Below are 25,285 nucleotides of genomic sequence, written 5' to 3' on the forward strand. Positions count from 1 at the left end.
AATGATGGCGTTAGATACACTTTAATTTTTATTGCAGTCTAACAAGTCAGTCAGAGCATAGGCATATTCACCTTAAAAACATTTATGGGTCAGTATTTAAGCCACTAGGGTTAGAGGGACAGCACTAAGACTCAAAAGCTACAAACTATGAAAATGTTTTTTCTCTCTTCCAGCCACCTTCTTTGGCAAATTTAACAAGAGAACTGTAGGAGTAAAGGGTTCCTATAGCCGCTAGCAGTAATGGCATATTAAAGATGACATGCTGTTTGTACCCAGCATGGATCGACTTGGGTACTATTAGCCTGGCCATAGATGGATCAAATCTTGGCTGGTCCCTGCGGAACAAGATTTGATACATCTATAACTGGCTTAAAAGATAGCAGTGCTGCCCATAGCAATAATGTATTGTGTGACCAATAATTACCATTCAAATTCCAAGCTACATAGTTAGTCTGGCTGAAAAAAGACAAAAGTCCATCCAGTTAAACCATTAAAAAAAAAAGTTATAATCCTATACCCACAGTTGATCCAGAGGAAGGCAAAAGAAACCCAGCAAAGCATGATCCAATTTGCTCCTGCAGGGAATAAAATTCCTTCCTGATCCCCCAAGAGGTAATCCGATATTCCCTGGATCAACTTCACCTATAAATGTTAGTATCCAGTTATATTCTGTGTATCTAAGAAAGATTCCAGGTCTTTTTTAAAGCAATCCACTGAGCTGGCCAGAACCAACTCTTGAGGGAGTCTATTCCACATTTTCACAGCTCTCACTGTGAAGAAACCTTTCCGTGTTTGGAGATTAAATTTCTTTTCCCCCAGATGTAAAGAGTGCCCCCTTGTCCTCTGTGATGACCTCAGGGTGAATAGCTCTACACCGAGTTCACTATATGAACCACTGATGTATTTATAAATGTTGATCATATCCCTCCTTAATCTCTTCTCAAGAGAGAATATATTCAGTTTCTCTAAGCTTTCCTTATAGCTGAGCTCCTCCATGCCTCTTATCAGTTTGGTTGCCCTTCTCTGTACTTTCTCCAGTTCCCCAATGTTCTTGTGAATTGGTGCCCAAAACTGAACTGCATATTCCAGATGAGGTCTCACTAATGATTTGTACAGGGGTAATATGATATCTCTCTCTCTGGAGTCTATACCTCTTTTAATACAAGAGAGGATTTTGCTTGCTTCCGTTGAATTCTTTGATCCAATCATGTGCATGCAAAAATGCTGTTTTTTTTTTCCTTGCATGTTCCCCTCAGATCTAGAGCAACTGCACTTTCAGTGCACTTGCAGTGCACAGCCTATTTGCCTTTAGGAAATCAACTCCTATAACGTTCCTACCAACAAAATAATAAACACTGATTTGGGTTATTTTCATAAAAGATGTGGCAGAATACATTTTGGCCTACTTTTGTGTAGAAAGATTATTTATTTGCAAAATGTTATAACAGAAACGAAGAAACATGCATTTTTTTTCAAAATGTTCACCTTTTTTAATTTATAGCGCAAAAAATACAAAAAAACACAGTGGTGAATAAACACCACCAAAATAAATCTCTATTTGTGTGACAAAAATGATAAAACTTTCATATGGGTACAGTGTTGCATGACTGTGTATTGTCATTTAAAGTGCAACAGCGCTGAAAGGTGTAAATTGGCCTGGGCAGGAAGGGGGTAAAAGTGCCCGATAGGCAAGTGGTTAAACAACAACTACTTTTATATCATGTGATACATCAGATGTTAGGTACATTATTATATCTTTAAACCACATGTATTTTCATAAGTCTTTATTTATAAACAGGCTAATAAGTACACCCAAATAACTGGACATACTGCTCTTATTATAAAACAAAATATTATATAAAACATATTATAATGTAACAATAAAAATAATATTAAAAATTTCAAGAGCAAAAACTACTCTATGACATGCAAATAAACACTGTCGAAACACATATTTAGGAAGAAAAACATACTCACTCTTTAGTGCCAGTTGTCCTATTAGGAATAGGAGAGATGCATGGAGGGAGTAGACAGGGGGTGATAGAGTCATCCAAACGCTGTTTCTTGCTGTCACTCTGTATGTCACTGCTTTCAGATTGCTTTAAATTAAATCGGTGAGACAGTTTATTAAATGCATTGCCCCCAACCCCAAGAGTTGCTTTGTTTTTTTCACATGAATATATTGATGGAAACTGGAAGCATACTAGAACTCATTCATGGATTTTTGGAAAGCCAACAAAAGCCAAGGCCTAGGGAGACACGACTTAAGGGAAATGTTCTTTTAATCAGAATGCCCTTTCTTATTTTTTTTTCACATCTTTTGTTTATAAATTGCAGTTGCTAAATGCAATTACAGTATCTGAGTTGTACATGACTGTGAATCCAAAAAATTGTGTGGTTGTACAGGTAACCTATTAGGATTGTAATTTGATTGCAATCCACCTAATGCAAACAAGCAGAATATTTCACTGTTAGGTTTACAGGAAAGGTTTGAAAACTAAAGTTAACACAAAAAAGAGAGCTACTGTACCATCTGTTCGATTTGAATCACAGACTTTTTAAATTTTGATTCAACATTTATAATGATTCTCACAATTATACTATCATATATTAAACTAGCATGTAAAGATAACAAGCCTCAAGGCAAACACAAGCTTTAGTTCGCTAAGTGGTTGCTTAATTTATTACACTGAAAAACATACAAGTACAGACAAGCATTTTATAATAGCTACTGTGTATGACTGGTTAAAATTCAGCACATATATAGACTTACATTTTATTGTAGCTAACCGGCAATATTTAACAAAACCAAAACTAATATTTATGTTTCCACTAGAACATAATGCTGGTGCCAATCTATTGGCCATTAGGTTCTCCACCTGTTTTTTCTACATTATGGGTGTTGCATTGGGAGGCTTTGAGCACCATCATCTGGTTGCCATAATGGTGGAATGGTTGAGTGGAATTGGCTGCACTGAGAGATACATCTCACCAAAGGTATGCCCATATGACCAAACTTACATGCTCAAAAAGACTTGATTACATGGCTCTATATAATAAATGTAAGAATCACTATCAATAAAATCCAAAGAACATTTCTATCCAATCAAATTAAAAAATAAAATTGATTATCAAGGAGATATTATAGGAATTGTACATTTCACATACAAAATGTTATTTTAACATCCTGTTCATTAAAACCAATTAATACCAACCCACCTTTTAGAATATATTCCTCTGGGGTAATAATATATGTAGATTAGCAATATACTATGTCATACACTATGGGGTTGATTTACTAAAACTGGAGAGTGCAAAATCTGGTGCAGCTGTGCATAGAAACCAATCAACTTCCAGTTTTTTTGTCAAATTTTAATTGAACGAGCTGAAGTTAGATGCTGAATGCCTACCATGCAACCATGCACAGCTGCGCCAGATTTTTCACTCTCCAGTTTTAGTAAATCAACCTCTATGCCCCATATACCAAACAAGGAATAATATACAACATAAAACAACATATTAAAGGTTATTTGTAACAATCTTAGAGCACCACTCAAAGTCAAAGAAAGGTCAATCCCTCTGGTCCTCTGAGATAGGGGTGCCAGCTCCAGTGTTCACTCATCCTGCAGTGATTGAATCATGATGAAGGGAAAGCCACACTCCCAGCCTGAATGAAGTGTGAGCAAATTAAATATCCTCAGAAAGTTCTCCTACACAGGCCACACCCCCTGATGTATTTTGGCACCCACTAGGGCTTAGTCATAGAGGTCATAGATGCATCAAGGGGGATGTGGCCTGTGTAAAAGAATTGCCTGAAGCAATTTCATATACTCACGCTTCAGTCTACCTGGAAGTGTGGCTTTCCCTTCATCATGGTTCAACATAGTAAAGGTGTTCAAAATGTATAGTTTCAAGATTTATAATGCTTGCAGTGATGTTATATCCACAGTGTTGGTAAAAATATCAACTCCACTTTTTGAAGAATGCAGGATAATTGTTGTCCACAGTGAGGCACATTTGGCAATTGCTATTTAATAGTTGTTGCAAAATATAACCAAGCACAGCAGCTCTATTGTGGCCAGGAATGTGCTGACACACTCCAGTGTGGTAAAAAAAACGAATTATTGTTATGTACCCAAGTTCACATGTGGTCAGCCAATCATCTTGGGGAACATAAGCTAAAGAGGGAACTAATACTTACCAATATCCTACTACTTTCCCTTGGATGCTGGTGATTCCTTGAAGAAACTAACCACATTTGCAGTTTTGTTTATACATTTGGATAGAAACTTTCTTTAAATATTGAGATTTTATCAGTGTTGATTTTTATATGTATTATTGTCAGTCACGTAAACAGACCTTCTAGAGCTTTTCTTTGGTTTAATGGCATAAGGTGACTTTAGATAGCTGAGCCTTGCACTTTCAGTTTGTTTTAGTTTGCTTTCTAAATATGCTGGCAGTCAAGATTAGTCAAGATTAGTCAGTCTTTCTACAGATCTGGAATACCAGAAATACTTTTTTTTACTTAAAGTGCATCTAACACCAATCATTTTTTTGGGAATGGATAAAAGCCCTGTAATTTCCTTTGTCATCTTAGTGTTATTGGACGGTTTTCCTTAATTTCTTGTCCTGTAGACACAAAAGGAAGTAAGAGGATATAAATCCAAAATGAGTCAACTCCCCTCTTAGAGAGCTGTCACTAAAGCAAGGGTCTCCATTTAGATGTCCTCTCTATTTCTGTTACAATGACAACTCAGAATTTTAGATTTTCCCTTACTTCCAGTCCCAGAGACAGTAGTCACCAGGAGAAATAAAGAAGCTGAGTCACCGCAGTGGGGACACAGTCTGTAGAAAAATTGGATGGAGTTCCAATCATTGTATACTCTTTTCAAAATAGGAAACGTTTTGACTCTAGAAACACTTGTAATTTTGGTGCCTACAGGGATTGGCTGTTAATCCAGGATAAAGCCTAAATTACACCAATGAATATTGATCACACTACTAAGCAAATAAAAATCCCTGCTGCTCTCTGATGATGAGCACTACAAAAACTGAAATATACAAGATTGTTTTTGTTGGGTGGGTGGGGGTAGAACTAGGAAGGGTTGTTTCTAGGAGTAATCCATCCAATCAGTCACATCTACTTGTTGCTGCACAGCAACAGCAAACGTGAATATCACATTGTGGTTTAGGCCTTGGCAATACACTGCATATAATGTGTATACATAGAAAAAAACATGTTTTACATTTTAGATTAATATGAAAGGGTTAGAACTCCTGTCAGCTTTTTATTGTCCTCTGTGTTCCCACTAGGTACTGTAGATCTACGCTTTATGTGTGCCTTAGTTGCCATTGTCGGAAAGACAGAAAGTGATGAGAAATCTAAAATGTTATACCTGTCACCAGAACAGGAGGTGAGGGTTAATGGGGACACCTGTTCTGGTGACAGCTGTCTAAGAGGTGAATTCCCCCAACTTGACAGCAAAAGATAGCAGGGCAGGGGTTTTTATGCTCCCACACGCTATCCAAAAAAAAAGAAAGAAAAAGTTTTAACTATTGGCTATACATAAAACATGGAACTAAAAAGTCTCACTCTCTGTACCAAACTCAGAAGTTATGTCTGCTTTTTTATTTAAAAGAATGAAGAAAATTCAATCAGATATTATAATTTTGTAGACAATAACAACTTAGTGAGGTGCTATGTTGAATTAAATCTAATAACCACTTGAACACTGCCAATATAATTAGCTTTTTTGAGCCTTGGGTTCAGAGATCTTCTTTCAGTGTGTTACAGTTAACTGGTTGAAGAATGTATACCATTCAACTAATGGGATTTAATGAGTCTCCAACAGATTTGACCTTCTTTTTGTGTATGTAGGTCAGCTCTGCTCCTTATGAGTCAGGTAATGAAACACATAACATCCATATAATCTACTGGAGATACTGTTCAGGGATACTGTAATGCTGTCAACACTAACATTTGAGACCTGGAGGCACAGTCACTTAAGCACACATTGCCCTTCTTTGGCTGTGTGCACAAAATATAGTATGCAGTATCACTTTTCACTAACTCATTAACCTCGTTCATTATGATAACTAATCAAAAGGATATTACGCTAAAATGTGGTTGTTCAATTCTTGAACATATTGTACATACAAGGGCCATATTGATGGCCATATGGTACAAATACGTTTCTCTCATCCAGGTCAATGCCAGGCCTTATTTTATTGTTATGTATTATTACTGAACATCTCTGTGAGAAGTGCATAGTATAACTCAACTCTCTAAACAAAAAATGGCAATCAAGATCTATGGTTTGCATGGTTCTCCAATGATTGACAATTTGTTACTTCTTTATTTAGGAGATTCACAGTTTATCTAGAAAGTATTGGGTTTATTTAATACTGTATTCTGTTAATTCAACCATCTCTCATTATAAGCAGCAAGGCAATTCCTTCTTTAGATTACATACATATTCAAGTGATATAGCATTTGTCTTGCCAGTTCCCTATCAATAATCTAATAAAATTTGGTTATAGAATGTATGGGCAAGCATGAATACAAGCTGGGCTTATTACCAATTCGTTATTTTAAGGACATATAATTGTGAGAACATAAAAAACGTAAAAACTTTTCATTATATTAAAAAATAATATTTACAGTCAGCTACTGTATTCCAGAAGTACCAAACAAATCTATATTGCCCTAGATCACAGTTATCAAAATGGTGGCCCTCCAGCTGTTGCCAAACTACAAGTCCCATGAGGCATTTCAAGATTGACAGTTACAAGCATGAGGCAAGATGGGACTTGTAGTTTCACAACAGCTGGAGGGCAACCAGTTTGACACCCCTGCCCTAGATCAATGTAAGATTTTATATTAAAAAAATTAATTTCTATAAGGTCATAACATGTCATTCCTAATTAAATTTGGTACTTAATAAAGTATTTCTAATGAATTTTTTCACATTGAACAGAGCAAAAAAAGGGTTAAAACTCCTGTGCATTTTTATTATGTTCCATTGGAGAGATTTCACTTCCTGTCTGGTAGACACAAGTAAAAAGTCAAACTTAGTTGTCACTAAAACAAGTGTCCCAGTTGTAAGATTCCTTCTCTACTGCTGCTATGGCTGCATGTCAAACTTTGGGATTTTTCCTAACTTTCAGTTCTGGTGTCACAGATCACCAGGAAAATAAAGGGAAAATTTTCCTTACCAAGACACAGACAACAATAAAAACCTGTGAGAGGTGGAAGTAGGAGTCACTGAATGCAAATGTAGATTGATTTCAGAGTCAAGATATAAATTATATTTACAAAAGGCTCGGGGTTAGCAGGTCATATAAACTGAGAGGATTCTGAGGGCCACCTTAGTTAAATCCAAGTGGTAAAGAAAAAAAAAACACAGGCCAAATCCAGGCCAATTAAGAATTAAAATAAGAGCATTAAGAGCAGGCTCCAGCAGCTAACTTAAAATCCTTGACAATACCTAGATTCTTATCAGCTCTGATAAATCTGGTAAGAAAAAAGCTGCTTTTAATTCCAAATCCCATGGTTTTATTAGTTTTTCTAACTTTTTTTGTATTGATTTTTTTTTTGTATTTTTCAGCTTTAAAATAATGTTTTTGGAGATATTGTAAGCTTTTTTTCCCCTAATATCCTGTTCATAGGTTTTTATTGCTGTCTGTGCCTGTATCCTCCCCAGGTATTTTAAGCCCTTTAGAACCCCTAAAACATGTTGGCTTGTCCTTTTAAAGTGTAATGAAAAAAAGTGTAATGAAAAAAAGACACTTCATGATATTTAAGCAGCCCATCAGCTGCACTGATCGAACGAGGAAGATCAGACAGGGCGGTTGTACAGAACTGTACATGCTGTATTAAAAACCTTAGGTTTGCTCTGTAATATAAGAGTTTGGCCTAGCCTGGAAACCTCCATGTATTTAAAGGATACAGTGTCATGTGCCCTAAAAACTATGTTATGAAAGGAGCGCAGGTAGAGAGCTTAGTGTTTAACCTCTTTCCCCCCACCCTATAGCAGAATTACTGCTACAGGGTAGCAGGGCTGTGCAAAGTCATGTATACATTCATGATTTGCATTCCCGGGTAGAGGGGCTGCACTGCCCTACCCGCACCGCCATTGGCGGCTATGGATGTCAACACAGCACTCTATTCTGCAAGCAAGGACATGCCGCTGTGTATTTCTCTGCACAGCATATCTCCCTAGTAAAACAAGGGAGAATGTTACCAGCACACCGAGGATCAGGAATATGGGTCCAAAAGTTTAAATGAACGATCACATAGTTACAGCAAGGCAACGTTTCGGAGTCTCGCAAGACCCCTTCATCAGGGTCACATGCCTGCAAGACTCCGAAATGTTGCCTTGCTGTAACTATGTGATCGTTCATTAAAACTTTTGGGCCCATATTGGTGATCCTCGGTGTTCTGGTGACATTCTCCCTTGCTAAGGTGCGGGCTGTGTTCTCCTCTCCTGTTCGTGGAGTGATCCTCCATAAAGCAGATGGCACATCGGCATGTTCAGTGTTTGATTCATTTCCTGGCTCCCTGCTGCTGAGAAATTAGAGAAGATGGGGGAGGGGTAATCAATTGCGCACAGACTAATCCAAGAGCAATTCTGTGTCATCTGCTGTATGGAGGATCGCTCCACTGACAGAAGAGCACAGTACAACTAGCACCTCTATCTGGTTTCCCACCTGTAAGTTTGGGGGAAGAGAGCTTACAGACCGGGGGAACAGTACAGAATAAAAGGAGGGGGAGAGGTACCAATCATTTGTGCTGAAATGAGAGGTTTGTGCAGGAGGGGGGATGGGGGCTATTCGTGCTGGGAAGGGTATTCGGGATGATTGTGTTAGGAAAAGGGGATTGGGGGGATTTGTGTTAGGAGGGGGGGATTGGGGAGGGAGTTGTGCTAGGAGGGGGGATTGGGAGAATTTATGCTAGGAGTGGGGGTTTGGGGGAGAGGACTTGAGCTAGGGTAAAAAATGTGAAGGGAAAGAGGATGTGTGCTAGAAGGGATGAAGTAGAACTACAGGTGAAGTTTTTTTTGGGGGGTTGCAAGTAGTTGGTCTTGCCTAGGGCACAAAATAGTCTAGCACCGACCCTGTTTACTGGACAGCATTCTGTGGGAGACCGAACCCTGGGAAAGGCAAGTATTTGAGCACTCCCCCGGATAGCAGATAGAGCACAAAGGTTTTCTAATAGGCTTAGGTTTGCTTTAATGACCACAGAAAAAGGAAAAGGAACCAGAAAAGGAACATGAAGAATATACAATGGATATACACTGGTAACTGATAATTATGATTTCTATCCTTCAGCTAAAGTTGTGTTGGCAGCTGCCAACAAGTAAGACAGAAAATTACATTTTAACTGGGATTAAGATGGTTGCCCCCACTAATATATAAAAAAACACTATTCATAAATACATACTTTTTATATGGGCATTATATTTTACATCTGCTTTTTGAAAATACTGTTATGTAGGAATACATTTCATAAGTAAATATGAAATACACTTGTTAAACAAGGTGTCAGCACATTAACTCCACTTTCTCTAATGCACTTACCTTGTGCTTCCTTCTTGATTTTGTAGCATTTTTCTCGGGGGCTGTAGCTGGTGTTTGAGGCTTATGTTTAAAGCCTGTGTCTCTTGCTTCATTCTTTAAAGCTTCACTCTCAAATATCTCATGGCCTGGTATTCTGGTTAAAAGACTAAGATCTATTTTCACCCATAATGACTTAAGCTCTTCAATCTCTCTTAAAGGGGAAAGCAGTTCACTCTGAACAATAGGCAGTGGTGAAAATGGCTCCTCCAGATCATTATGTGTCTGGTCTAGTGATATGCTGCTGCTATTGCTTGTTAAGCTGCTCACACTTAAGATGTTGCTGCTGCTGCAGTCCTTTGGCTTCACTGGATTAATGGGCCCAGTCGTTGATACCTTAACTTGCATGACTTCATCATGGTCAGTGTTGGAATCTGATGCAGAATCTGTTTCAATAAATTCCCTTGATTTAGGAACAATTTTATTTGCCCCTCTAGCTTTCTTTTTTTCTGACGTACTTCCAGTACTAGTCCTTTGTTCCTTTCGTGGTGCTGTTTTAGCAACAGTGGTTTTTGTCCTTGCTTTTGGTGGCTCTTGGATTTCTCGTAAGTCCTTCTCTTTGGGAGTGCTGCTGGTGGGGTTTGGTTTGTTCCATGTGTAGTCTTCACCGCTGGAAGTTCTTTCAACCCTTTTTGGTTGTTTCTTGGCAACAGCCCTTTGTGTAGTAGGTTCATTGTGGGCTGGTGATTTCTGCTTTACGTTTTTTGCTTCCTGTGGTTTTTGGGTTACTCTAGTTTTGCCTTTTTCTCTCACAGGACTCAACAACTCCCTCTCTTTGGGCAAAGAATCAGGCTGAGGGATAATATTGTCAAGTTCTCGCTTACTGTCTCCCTCAATCTGTTGGTTGTTCGGAGCCTCAGAATTGTTTTCCGAATGCACATCATTTTGGTTGTTAATTATGGTTTTATTGTGTGGATTGACTTTATTTAACCACTTATCCAGCTGCCATTTGTTTGTGGAAGGTGGTTCAGGCTGTAGATTAAACCAAAATTATATTTCAGTGTTTCAATGAAATGCATACCATGAAATACTTTATTTTAGATTAAACTGATACTTTTCACAGAAACGAGAGTCTATTTATAGTAATAGCTAATTAGTGAGCATGCTGGATGCGTTCATTTTAATTTACATCTCTGCCCTAGAGAAATCTAACAAAACAAAAATGCTAAATAATCCCAATAAATGATACATTTTTTATAATGTGTGTTTTATATAATTTCTCTCCTGAATACTAGGCAAATAGTGTTCAATGCTTTTATAGTATATTAGATACATAAATATATTTCAAGAGAATGTAACAACAAGGTTAAAATAAATACTCTGATAATTAGATCTGTTTTGGAATGTGGAATTTATGTACTGTATATAGCATAATTAGCACTGTTTTTGAACAGTTGCAGCACACAAAAATGCAAAGATTAGGGTAAAACAAGTATGAAAGTCAAAACTGTCAGACGTTTTAATTAGAGCTTAAAAATATCCTAGGGTACATTGGATTTAAACTAAAGAATAACTCTGGCTTTATTATTTATTATTTTTTCAAGGGACAAGAATCATTTAAGCAATTAGCGTCTTAGAGTACTTTTAGGTGGAGGATTATTAGGGATGTATTACATTCTCTTAAACATACATTACAGTCTTTTATACATACATTCTGCTGAAATCCATATATTGTTGAAATCTTTTTTTATTAAGCTCTTTCTGGCATCATCTGAATTCAATGTGAATGACAACAAATTTTGGCAGGCTATAGCAAAGCAAGTGGTAAGAGATGGAGAACCTCTCAGTAATCTGATGATGGTAGATATGCATATAGAAGCTGCTGAGGAGAAGTGTAAATACATACTTATCCTGCAACCATTTTCTTTATACAGAGTAAAATAAACAGATTTTGATGCAGGGAGACTTTAAACAACTCTTCAAATAGTAAAGAAAGATCAATATTCTACCTATTCTTTTACAGGTTTGTGTTTTTTTTAGAGTCACATAATGGGAAAAAAAACTGGAGTGGGACAGGAAAAGGGAGGAAAAATGGGAGAGGAGATGAACCCCTAGGACCCTTAAAGTGGTTCTAAAGTCAAATCATGTTTTACCGTAATGCATTCCCTGCACCGAGAGAAAAAATATCCCACCAGTTGTTTCCCTGCCCACTCTTCCCCCAACATGTACCCAAGTCCCCTCTCAATCCCGTGCTATCTGCAGAAGTGCCAATGTCTCTTCCTGCTCTCACAGAATGGACCCAGAGTAGTAAGAGCCATAGGCTCCTCCTCTAAGGAAGGAGCGGGGGACATGGCCAAGATGTGCTGTGTGTGTGTGCATTGATGCACACAGCCCAGCTCAGGAGCATGCCCTCATAAGGCCCCCATAACACAAAGCTTGCTATGGGGGCATTGGGAAACAGAAGGAGTGGACAACACTGACAGGGACCGCTAAAGAAGAGCTATAAGGCCACTCTGAGCAATTTGCACAAAGCAGGTAAGTATAAGCCTCTTTTTTACTTTAAGAACAAAATAGCCTTTAGAACCAATTTAAGGGATCGTTCAAAGCACAATGTGGTGCACTGAGATGCAGTCTTTTTAGTGCTATGTCAGGTAGCCCGTTAATTTTGAATGAGCTGTCAATGGACCTCAAAATATATCATGCCCTTTTTTACATTTCCAAATGTAGTGCATTATAACATATAATAGGGCTTTGCTCTAAATAACATATGCATTGCAGTGCACTGTAAATGTTCTTCAGTGTGCAATTGAAAATGAATGGCAATGCACCTTCACATAACCAATGTGTTTCTGAGAGTTACAGTAACATACGTTGTTGTGTGAGGGAGCCCTTATGAGAAGTAAGAGACATGTCTCGTTAGCTCTAGCTGTAGTAAGTGTATCAGTATTTTATGATTGTTAAAAATAACAGAAATTTTATTTTTTTTAAATTAAATTCACTTAAAGTGGTTGTAAACCCTTACATATACCCAGTGAAGGGACCAGCCTCAGGGAATACACACAGATGAAACAAATCCTCCTACATAAGTTGTACCTGTCTTTCTGCAGTCATCTCTTCTCTGCATCCATTCAAAGTCCAGAATTTATACAGCTTGTCTCAGCATTCAGAAAACAAGGAATGGTTAGCTGAAATTACACACTGCAGAGCTCAGTGAGGACAGCTCTGAGAACGGATTGGAAGGAAGAGATACACAGGAACCGAGCTGGGACTGTCAATCTGCTGGAGGTTCCTCCACTGTCACCATTTTTTTCTTGGTGTGAGGAAGACTTGACAGAAGTAATTCATGCTGACAGCAGAGGAACAAAGCGGCAGAGAGAAATGATACTTAGTCCTGTGGATAGAGATAGGTACACACTATAGAAAGATATGTTTTATTCATATTTTATGTATAAAGTTTACAACCACTTTTAAGTAAACTTCACTTCACTTAAATTATATATGGCATGGACATATAAAGAGTAATAAAAGGCCCACATTGCTTACCTTGGGACAACCACTGCTCAAGGATCCCTCCTTTGCAAGACAGATATTTTATTGTCCTTGATTATATGATCCTTGTAAAAGGTTAACATTAGCCTTCTGCACTCTGATCCTCCCCTTTAACACTGCGGTCCCCAACCTCCCCAGCACCAGGGACCGGCCTAGTGAAACACAACCCCGCCATGGGCCTGTGGGGGTCAATGGATGGTTGGGTGCAGCCTGTCACCTCACAGCACGGGGTGGGGGTTTACAGCCTGTCACCTCATCTGCCACTCACATATTTATGTTTTTTTTTTATATTAACAATTTTTATTGGTTTTCAAGTAAATCAAGTGTTACAGAAAACAAAGGGAAAATAAAACAAGCAAAACATAGAGGTACATCGATGGCTAAGATTACATTTGGTCAAGACCAGTGGAGTCATATAGTAACAATGCAAAAAAAAATCATGGTCTTACAATTTGGGCTGGCATAGAGGAAGAGAAGGTATCCCACGGGAGCCAAATCCTCTCAAATACAGCAAACGAACCACTATGTGAAGCAGTCAAACACTCCATCTGTCTTACATCGGTAATAAGTTTATACAAAGTTGGCAATGAAGGTGGGGTAGAGGATAACCAACACATAGGAATACTTCTCCTGGCCGCGGTTAGCACATGTGCAGCAAGTTTTCTGGCTAGTTTAGAAAGACCCGGGAATGGCAAGCCCAACAAAAAATGCAGTGGGTCAAATGGGAGAGAAACTTGCAACAATGATTGCAACAAGGAGCGGACCTCTTCCCGAAAAGGAGCAATGGAGCTGCAGGTCCAAAAAATATGATAAAGAGAGCCAGAAGCTCTACTACAGCGCCAGCAGGCAGGAGAAGCACTCGGATTATAAACATGAAGAACTTCCGGTGTTTTGTACCACAACATCATAATCTTGTATATGTTTTCCTTAAAAACCACACAAATAGAGGATTTAGATGCATTATCCCATATTTTCTTCCACGTTAATAAGTCAATATCACGTTGTATAAATTGAGACCACCTACGCATATAAAGGTGAGCATCATTGGACAAAGGGGGGGCCTCCATAAGAAGTTTATAGGTGCTAGAGACAATACCCCTTTGATGGGGACCTTCCATACATAGACGTTCGAAGGGGGTAGGTTTCCCCAAGCTCAATGAGGGTGATAGAGTAGAGAAAAAGTGGCGTATTTGAAGGTATATATATAGATGACGAGAGGGTAGAGAGGCTTTCCTCTGGAGATCCGAGAATGAATGTAACTTACGAGTCACCGGGTGTACCAGGTGACGTAGTTGAAAAAGGTTAGATACTACCCAGAGAGACATCCGGGACATGGCCATATTGTCTGGAAGATTAGGGTTATAAAGGATATTTGTCAGTGGGGAGCATTGAGAAGCCAATGTGAATTTAGCCTTACATTTCTGCCAAACAGTCAATGAAAAAAGCATGGGGCCTAGGAGTAAGTGGCGAAAAGAATGGACATCCACCGCCGAGGTCGACCAGAGAAGGGAACACAGATGAACTGGGGACAATTGTAAAGACTCGATCTCAGTCCATGTATTGGGAGGGTAGTGAATGGACCAGGACATAAGAAAGCGAAGGTGGGTTGCAAAATAGTATGTTATTATATCCGGTGCTCCCAAGCCTCCCCTAGAACGTGGGGAAAGGAGAACAGAACGAGCAATCCTGTGCCGCCTGTTGTGCCAAATAAAATGTAAGAAAGATTTCTGAAGGGAGTGAAGCTTGGACATAGGAACGGGTACGGGGAGGGTTGCAAACAGATATAAAAGTTTGGGTAGCACGGTCATTTTTAAGACATTAATACGACCGAGGAAAGAGATAGGCAAGGCATCCCAGTGTTTCAGGGAGCGAGAAATTGCTATAAACAGTGGGGGAAAATTGGCGTCGTATATGGATTGGTAAGAGGAAGTAAGGTTGGTGCCTAAATATTTTAAAGAGTGGGTGCACCACCGGTAGGGAAAGGCTGCCTGAAGGGAGGAAAGAACAACAGGAGAAACATGTATTGGAAGTGCCTCAGTTTTGGACGTGTTGACCTTATAACCTGATAAAGCCCCAAATTGTTTAAAAATTTTGTGCAAAATGGGTAAAGAGGTGTGGGGACTCGTAAGTGTGAGGAGGATGTCATCTGCAAATAATGATAATTTGTACTCATGAGAATGGGATTGTATCCCCCGAATATCCGGATTCGACCTGATGGCAACAGCCAATGGCTCCAGGCAGAGAATGAACAGCAGGGGAGAGAGTGGACATCCCTGACGAGTGCCATTTGACATCTGAAAGGGGGGTGAGAGAAAGGAAGCTAATCTGACCTGTGAGAAAGGGGATGAATAAAGGGCCTTCAAAGCTGCTACAAATGAACCCCTAAAACCAAATCTCTCCAAAACCATGAACATGTAAGGCCAGCTTAAACGGTCAAAGGCTTTTTGGGCATCCAAGCTCAATAACACAGTAGGGGTAGAGGAACGGTTGACCAGATCAACCAGATCAATAGATCTCCTGGTGTTATCTGCAGCCTGTCTGGCAGGTACAAAGCCCACCTGATCTCTGTGTATGAGCTTGGAAATAATACCGGATAGTCGATTGGCCAAGATTTTAGTAAAAATCTTATAATCGGAATTAAGTAGGGCAATAGGGCGATAGTTATCTACGATAGAGTGATCCTTATCAGGCTTAGGAATAACCGAGATATATGCAGGGGAGAAGTCAGTCTGGGGTATGATTCCCTTAAATAGATCTCGGTAAAGGGATAGGAGATGAGGGGCCAGAGTACCAATTAAAGATTTATAGTAGGAGTAGGGCAGTCCGTCCGGTCCCGGGGCTTTACGAGAAGGGAGGTGTTTAATTGTATCCAATAATTCCTCTAGCGTAATGTCCGCATTAAGAGCGTCAATGTCTGAGGGTGATACTCTCGGAAGTAGCAAGGGGTCAAAAAAATTATCAAACGATGGTTGTGTGAGAGAAGGGTGAAGGTCCGGGGTCAAACAGTTATACAATTTCCCATAGAATGAGCCAAAAAGGGTTGCCATGGCCCGAGGATCATAAGTAGGGCTTCCATCTGGCTGTATTAGAAGGTCGGGCATCGTGGAGGGGGACTGGGCTTTGAGACGGTTGACTAACATACGGTGTGGCTTGTTAGAAAATTCATAACATTTCTGTTTAACCCAAAGGAGGGATTGTGCAGTCTTACTGGAGTCAAGGGCTTTAATTCGGTCACGTAGAAATGTTACCCTCTGAAGCCCTGAAATAGATGGCTTATTCAGTAACTGACGTTCCGCCAACGAGAGCTGTTGTATGAGAGAGGCCCTAGCACTCGCCGAGGACTTTTTTAAACGAGAACCCATGGAGATACAAAGTCCACGAAAAACCGCCTTGTGGGCCTCCCACAGAGATGAGGAAGAAGTTACGGAACCGACATTAAGAGTAAAGTATGTATCGAGTCCCCGTGACAATTCATCCCTAAGATGGTCCGTGGAAAGAAATGTCTCATTAAGGCGCCAGTGACACGGTTTGGGTATAGCAGGGGGAAAAAAAAGATTTAAGGTCAAAGAGGCATGGTCAGACCAAGTGATGGGATTGATTTCAGAGGAAACCAGAAGTGGGAGCAAAGAGGCAGAGATGAAAAAATGATCTAGGCGGGAATAACTACGGTGAGGGTTGGAGTAAAATGTAAATTGTTTATGAAGAGGGTGTTTAATCCGCCAAGCGTCAAAGAGACGATGCTCCCTAATCAATTTACGGAAAGATTTTGAAGAGGAGCATTGCCGCTTCAAGGGGGTGGACTCAAAAAGCACTTTCCTGTCTTTATGGGGGGAAACAATCAGATTAAAATCTCCCCCTACAATCACCTGTGAGGTAGTAATAGAGTCTAGATTAGCGAGCGTTTGGGATAGGAATTGCAGATGACCTGTATTGGGAGCATATAAATTCAACAGAACAAGGGGAGTCTCGCCATGCATACACTTTAAAAAAAGAAAACGACCCTGATGGTCAACCTTGGAGGAAACAACCCGAAGGGAGCAGTGTGACCCAATAAGGATTGCCACCCCGGCCTTCCCAGAAGGATTAAAGGCCGAGTAGGCTTGGGGAAAAAATCTCGAGGCAAAACGAAAAGAGCCAGTTGATTTAAAATGGGTTTCTTGGACAAAAATAATGTCTGCTCCAGAGGATCGGAATTCCCTCAAAGCCATCCACCGTTTTTGAATGGAGTTGAGGCCCTTGACGTTATATGACAGAAACCTCAACGCCATTATGAAACAACGACAACTGACCTACATGTAATAGCATGAAACATGAATGGAATACCATTGATGTAATATAGTGAAAAACAAAAAATATAAAACAGTTGAATAACACAGTACAGTGCAAAGTAATAGTATAAAAAACAAAAAACAGAGAACTAACACTAATAAGTATCCGCAAGGATATAAACTCGGGGGTAACAATGGGACCCAAGTCGTCTAGGCCTATGGCTAGACAAAGTCGGGAGCAACACAACAACCAGGACATCGGAAAGGTCGTCAAGCCCGGCCAGAAAAAAAAAAACAATCAAACATGAAAAACACCCGACAATTTGGCCGGACAGATAAGGTAAACCTGTGGGAAACCTGTGGGAAAATTATGTAGAGACAAAAAGAACCAAAAACCCAGGAGGGAAGGTTCATCACCGGATTCAGAAGGGCGCCCCAGAGAATCGTCAAGCAGGTGGATCAGTTGACCGAGGAAAACGCGGACGTTGTGGGGTACGGGAAAGTCTCTTCCGACCTCTGCGAACTGGGGTCCAGATCTTGTTGGGGGTGGTGGATGGACGAGACGGAGTTGGTGGCAGTGGGGATACATCTTCAGACAGAGGTGGAAGTCCCAGGCGTTTTAAGAAGGAGTCCGCCTCATGAAGATCACGGAGCACAACTTGGGTATTGTCCCTAGTTACGATCAGCCGAAAGGGAAACCCCCAGCGGTAAGGGACACGGTGTTGTTGAAGGTGTGTGGTGATCGGTTTCAGATCTCGTCGCTTAGCCAGTGATATCGGGGACAGGTCGCAGAAAAGTTGGAGTCTGTCCCCCTGAAATTCCAGAGACGATTTATGGCGAACAGCAGAAAGTAGAGCTTCTTTGCTTTGAAAAAAATGAAAGCGAACAATAACGTCGCGAGATCTGGTGCCTTCAGCAGGTTTTGGGCCCAAGGAGCGGTGAGCCCTATCCATACGCCAATCTGCCTCTGGAACCAAGGGGGCAGTCGCGGTAAAGAAGGACAGAAGATGACGGTGCAACTGTGCGTCTGCAATAGACTCGGACATACCGCGGATACGGATATTTTGACGCCGTTCCCTATTTTCCAGATCCTCTTGCTGGAGCTGCATTTGGGACATGGAGTGCTTCAGATAAGCGTTATCCTCCTCCAGCACGTGGACGTATTGTACCAGATCATCAAACTCATTTTCCAGTCTGTCCGTGCGGTCTCCAATCTGGGTAATTTCCCCTCTAAGATCCAAGGCCAGCTTTCCAATTTCAGCGTATATGGACGCGGTAATGTTGCGCAAAAAATTTTGTAGCTTGTCATCCAATGCTGACAATGTGAGGGAAGGTGACTGGGTGGCCTGTTGAGATGCCAGGGTGGAAGGAGGATGCTTCTCTGAGGCAGAGTGCTCCGCAGCCCTTGCAGTAGCATGCCGGGGCTCATAGTCCTCCAGCAGGGAGTGTGTCAGGGCAGAGGCTGGAGTGTCTGTGGGTGCAGTACCCTCCGTGACCACCGGGGGGCCGCGATCCCTCCCTGGGCTCTCAGTCATACTTGAGGCTGGGGATTGTGGCCTGGAGAGGAACCTCCGGAGCGGCGAGGGCCGTGGGTCATGTGGTCGCGGGGAGGGGGGCCTCCAGCGCCCTATCTTCCCCATCAAGCCTCCTCTCAGGTGCCGGGCCAGGTGCAGAGTACGGGTGACTCACCCGCAGTGGAAGAGGAGCGGAGGCGAGTGTCGGGTGAGTCTTCGCTGGCCGGGATGAGCGGAGCTCACTTAAAGTGCGGCCGCCATCGTCCCTGGCCACGCATGCGTCCCCAACATATTTATGTTTTATTCTTTATTTGTATTTCTTTGGCTGACCACATGAGCTCAATTTATTATCATTATAAGAAAAGCAATATTATTAAAAAAAGAAATTTGTTTTAAATCTTAATTTGTATTTGTTTTGCTGATCACATGAGCTCTGTTTATTATTAATAATATTGAATTGAGCTCATGTAATCATCCAAACAAATGAAGATTTTAAAATTATATATTTTTTTACATAATAACATATTTTTCTAATATTACTAACAAAAACAAATCAAGCTCATGTGATGTGAAAGGGAGCAGGTGCCCTCTGGTGGTGAGAGGGTGGCAGTGCACTAGACCCCCACAAGGATCAAGACCCTCCGCATGTACAGCCCACAGCAGGGCACCTGCCGCCGACCCGACAAAAGGCGAAGCCCAGGTGGCAACATGAGCGGCTGCCGATAAAGATGGAGACTCACTCCCTGCTTCTTGGCCCAGCCACCAATAGGCCATGGACCAGCACCCGGGGGTTGGGGAACTCTGTTTTAACAGATACCATGTGACAGACTACCTAGGTTTTAAGAGATGTGACCAGCAATAGAAGATGTTTAGGTAGGTATTTGTGCCATTCTATCACTCTTTATTTATTCATCTAGGCCAAACTGCAGACATAGCTTTATGTTAACATTTGAGTTTAGGTCCACTTCACCACAACCTCTGCAGCTAAAAAACAAAACATAAACATATCTCTGCAATTGTAACATACAATTACTATTCATTTACAGACTGTTGTTACCATAAGTTATTGAATATCTGTAGCCAGGAAAATGCCTTAAATAAGAAGAGAAAGACTATTAGCTGGCTACAAGAAATGTTTGGCAGTGGTGACTTCTGCAAAGGTGTGTGTAGAGGGTTACAAAGGAGTGACTAAGGAATGAACCTTTGCACATGTCGCATTTTTTTTTTCAATTTTAGAAAACAAATAGCAATTGTGTATTAAAATTAGCAGAAATGTGTTTTATAAAATGTATTCCCTGGAAAGGCGGCATTACTTTCTTTTCACTTAGAATGCTAACAAAACATGCAATTTGACCAGGGGTGCCAAAACGTTTGCAAATGACTGTATTGTTAATATGTTATCCACTCATTACATTCCCTTTATAGCACTATAATAATAACTGCAGAGCAGTTCTCTGTAAAATTCACATCAGTGACTGTACTGTGTAGTATGATAATCACTATTTGTACAGAACAAACTTACAGCAAATAGGAAGTAGCACAATAGACATGGACCATTAATTCTAAGGTTGTGTCAGCTGGAGTATATTTGTAAACCCTAGAAGGATTCTAGTGAGTGCTGAAAGCTATGATAAAGATATTCATCATAAAATGTGTATAGTGTAAGATTATTGTTTTTCAAAGTATAGATGAGACATACACAAGATTCAGATAACTATATACTGTCCCACTGTTGTTTTTACCTCTGGGGTTACATTACGATTTTCTTCATTACATTCGCTGTCACTAGAACTGCTCTCGCTGTCAGAATCTGATTCAGAGCTTGTCTCCGACTCACTGGAACTTCCAGAGGCTCCACTGGAGTTCACCAAGTTTGAATTATGAACGGCAGGCAGGGGAAGGCCGCTGGGGGAGCAAACAAACTTTCTATTAATGCCTGAAGAACTAACAGGGCTTTGTGGTTGATGCAAAACCAAACAGTAAACATGTCTCTCTTACATATGGAACAAAATCACAAAGTAAAGCAATGCAGAATCATGTTAACTTTTACGTAATGTTTCTTTTGTGGCACCTTATATTTACAATACCAAGATAGACATGGGCCCAGAAATGTTTTTTCTGTTTTAATATGTTCATTAAGCTTTTACATCTCTAATAACAAAGTTGGAAATTCTTAAAGTAAAGAAATTGCATAGTAGTCCCGCAACACAGGTGAAGCATACAATCTAGACAGACAGGCCAATAAGGCACAGGTAATATTCAGTATCAATACCGAAGCCCATAGTAATTCTTATATCACATTGTAGAATGATTCCAGACATTATCAGGCTTGGAATACCTGAAAAGCAACTTACGTTAGCATTAAAGTGAACCTGTAATGGACAAGGTAACCTCAATATAAGATCTGTGTTTTAAGAGGATACTACAAGGTACCTTTCATTCATCACTTTATAACCCCCCCACCACCACAGACTACTGTCAATGCAACCCTGCTATTCAGAACTTCCTGCTATAGTGAGAATGAGCATGCCAATCCTACTTGCTCAAGCCGCTGCAGTACAGTTACAGTGTGTAGTGGTGGTGGTTTTGGGGGGCTGACTAAGCCAACAAAAAAAACTGGCTTTCTTTGCAAAGGGTTTTAGAAAGATTTGGCAGTGTGTGTTAGGATACTTTTGATTACTTGGTCAGTAGATTATCCCCTTCAAAAGAGTCCTGCTAGTGTCAATCAATGGTCCCACACAGCCATATGACTTTTGTACAAACTTGTTTAATTAGCACATAATCATCCCATGTTTGGTAGTTTTAAAAAGTGTAAAGTTCTCTTCGGAAAAATGTACCACATCTATTTACTCTATACACCACATCTTAAATCAATAAAGATAGAAGAACTCTCTTAAATCAACTAAACAAAACTCTGCAGGTCATATAAAATATTCAGGTTTATTGGAATGTAGAACTGAATTTAAATCAATTGGCAGAAATAGGAAATAAACACCAAAGTGTGTGATGCTCATGCCATGTACTTTGAGACTGATATATAAAGAGCCTCTTAGCGTTTGATGTACAAAAAGCCTCACCAACACTTTACATTTAATATTTTATGGCTGCACTGCTTACATGTAAATCTCCCATATTTCAATATTTGAATGAAAGAAACAGCTGCTAACACTTTCTTAAATTTTAATCGCTACAACTTGCTATAAATTGTCTGGAACATTGTCAGAAGTGTCATTTTAGCAGCATTAAAAGATTATAGGAAGAGACAGCCTTCTCTGATAAATACACTGGAACAAGCCATATAAAGCATGCATATGATGTATTTCACTGAAAATCATATTTGTCAAGATCATGTTTTACAAGACATAATAATAATCTGTTGCATCCGGTTATTAAATGTGGCATTACTCCAAGTTGCCACAGTCATGAATATGCCATTTGGAATGCAAACTTGTGAATGCACTGAAAGAGGTTATAGTTAATAGGAAACCATAACTTTAGGCTTCAATGACAAAAAATAAAAGTGAAAATTCAATGTAAAATATCCAGAAAGTCACAGGGGTTACAATAAAAAAAAAGAAAATCAAACTGCTTCAGGCTTTAGGTCAGCGTTCATGACTCTATAATTAGGAATACATTCGATAAAAAGGGGCTTCATTGGAGAGTAGCAGAAGTCAATGCCAACCAACAAGGACAGTAAAATTCCTCTTTCTCATTTGTCTGGAAGCCCCTGAATAAACTCTAATACATTTTAGAGAAAGGCAAAATAAAAGTGGAACTTCATGAAAAATATGGATCCTATAATTATATCATATATGTAAATGTGAAACGCATAAGCATATTATATCAACAAATATGGTGGTTTATTGATACTTTATCATACTTGAAGTAACCATTGATTTTTCTTTATGTCTGCTAAAGGATAATATAGGACACAGCAATAAATGGTGATGTGAAATCCATACAGCAAGAAAATTAAGCAAACAATTTGGAATAAAATGAATAGCTTTATTACAATGTATTAAAATTATACCCATGCAGCTGTGATATGAACTAAAATATGCCTCCTGCAAGAGCAAATTGCAAATGGGTCTGTATTAAGGCAGATGAAGATTGTAAAACCTGCCATCAACAAAAGGACTTGATGCTTGAGTTCATCAGTACATTGATCAGCAGGACTCCTTTGGGCATTTACTGCCCAAACCTGTTTAGTATTGCAGCGTGTTTATTGGGGGCAGACTCATTATGGTCATTCTGTGTAATCATATGCTGGAAAACTCAGTTCTGAGCCTGAGATAGGAATGAACTTTTGTAAATACTTTAAGGATGGATCAAGGACTGAGACCCAACTAAGGGTTTAAGAAGCTCAAATGTAAAAGATTCAGTCAGAATGAATGTGTGCTAAGCTGGCCATAGATCGATTGAAATTTGGCCACTTCAGCAGGCACTGGATGGACTTTTGGTCCATGTGTGGCTGTCTCTGCTCAACAGAAGTCGATTATTAGATTATTAATTTATTTCAGGTAGTTATATAGCGCTGTCAATTTTACGCAGCGATTTACATATATATTGTTCATTTACATCAGTCCCTAACCCTCAAGGGGTGTACAATCTAAGGTAGATTGATTAGATTAACTTCTGTTGAACAAAAATGTTAGAAAACTTTTGTCAATCAGAAACTGCAGTTGCTGGTCAGGGTACTCTGACAGCGGAGATTCCTGCTGTCAGAATACAATGTTCTGGCAGGGTGGGTGGGGGTTGTTATTCCTCAATGTAGCTTATTTATGTGGATGACGAAATCCATTTATTTTTTTTTATTCAGCCTCTGATGGATGAATAAATAAAATAAAAAGTAACACCTTATCCCCTTTCCCACTTTCCTTTTTTGTAACTTAAAATGTATTCATGTCCCTATTTGTAAATAAATCCAACCCTTATTTTACAATCCAGTTCTCCTTCATTAAAATCAAAACACCCCTAACAGAGCACATTCTACATGGTCATTATATACTAATAAATTGTTAAAGCATTCTTATCCTACTTTCTTGCTTTTGATCTGTTCAATATACCATTAAAAGCAGTTGTCCTGTGTCCTTTTCACACTTCTTTTATTACCATAAATTGTCTATTTAGCCCTCCTAATTCTTATCTTGAAGTACAGAATGATTAGCCTTTATGTTGTAGGTATCTTAGAGTGGGAGTAATTGAGTAGTTTACCAAAAGACACTGAACAGAGTTTGACACCACTCGGTTCATAACAAATGAATGCCTTTCTGGCAAACCAACAAGTATTTTTATGTACCTTCAGCATCTTTAAAAGGATAAACATAGGGAAAGGTGCATGTATTGCAAAATATAGGGAGTTATTTACTAAAACTGGAGAATGCTAAATATGGTGCAGCTTTGCAAAGAAACCAATCAGCTTCCAGGTTTATTTCAAAGCTTAACTGGACAATCTGAACTTAGAAGCTGTTTGACAATCACGCACAGCTACACCAGATACTGTGTGTAGAGATGAGCGAATTATTCAAAAATTCGGTTCGGCTGATTCGCCGAATTCGCTGATTAAATTCGCTTCGTGCCGAAAATATTCGCTTGAATTTAACTTATAAAAAGGGTGTTTCTAGGCTTCAGAGAGCCTTTATATTAGTGCAGAACACTGTACCTTTAATTTAAATGCCCTTGGAGTCTGCTGGGGAAGAGAAATAATACTTTCAGTCAGTATGACATGCAGATGAGTGCCGTCAATCTTAGAATCACCGCACACTTCACTCATTTGGGCAGTCACGGGGCCAAAACCAGAGTGTGGAGCCACAGTGTGGCGGTGGAGGCAGCAGCAATGGGAGGCCATACAGCACCCTATGACAAAATGGAACCCACCAGCAGTGTGAGGAGACCTGAAAGTGGCACATGGCAGAGTGTGGCGATGGAGACAGCAGCAATGGGAGGCCGTACAGGGACCCATGACACACTCTGGACCTGGCAGCAGCATGAGGAGGCGGTACAGGGGCCCATGACAGATTACGGGCCTGGCAGCAGCATGAGGAGTCGGTACAGGGGCCCATGGCAGATTACGGGCCTGGCAGCAGCATGAGGAGGCGGTACAGGGGCCCATGGCAGAGTGGCGGAGCGTAAGCAGCTAAAATTGAAGGCCATACAGAGGCCTAAGTTAAAAAGTCCCCCCAGCAGCAGCGTGGGGAGACGACTATCAAGAGTCCAATGGCAGAGTGGCGGAGCAGAAGCAGCTTCAATTGAAGGCCATACACAGGCCTAGGTTAAAAAGCGGAAGCCGTCAGCAGCGTGAGCAGACGACAGAGACACATGGCGCAGGGTGGCGGTGGATGCAGCAGTATTCGGAAGCCAAACACAGGCCTCGGTTAAAAAGCGGAAGCCGTCAGCAGC

The 25,285-nt window shown here is 40.2% G+C and overlaps 1 protein-coding gene across 1 annotated transcript in view; it reads right to left on the bottom strand.

Moving 5' to 3' along the window:
* Window positions 1–25,285, bottom strand: part of AFF2 (ALF transcription elongation factor 2) — a 759,231-nt gene that overhangs the window by 87,751 nt on the left and 646,195 nt on the right. Inside the window, exons 10-12 of the mRNA XM_089684953.1 lie at window positions 20,629–20,791; window positions 9,580–10,587; window positions 1,978–2,099 (exon numbers count right to left, since the gene is read on the bottom strand). Of these exons, the coding sequence (XP_089541079.1) occupies window positions 1,978–2,099; window positions 9,580–10,587; window positions 20,629–20,791 (1,293 nt within the window). The remainder of the gene's footprint in view (window positions 1–1,977; window positions 2,100–9,579; window positions 10,588–20,628; window positions 20,792–25,285) is intronic.

This window comes from Staurois parvus, unplaced genomic scaffold (genome assembly GCF_062004578.1).
Source record: "Staurois parvus isolate SC_StPar_1 unplaced genomic scaffold, SC_StPar_1.0 ptg000361l, whole genome shotgun sequence".
NCBI classification, from domain to species: Eukaryota; Metazoa; Chordata; class Amphibia; order Anura; family Ranidae; genus Staurois; species Staurois parvus.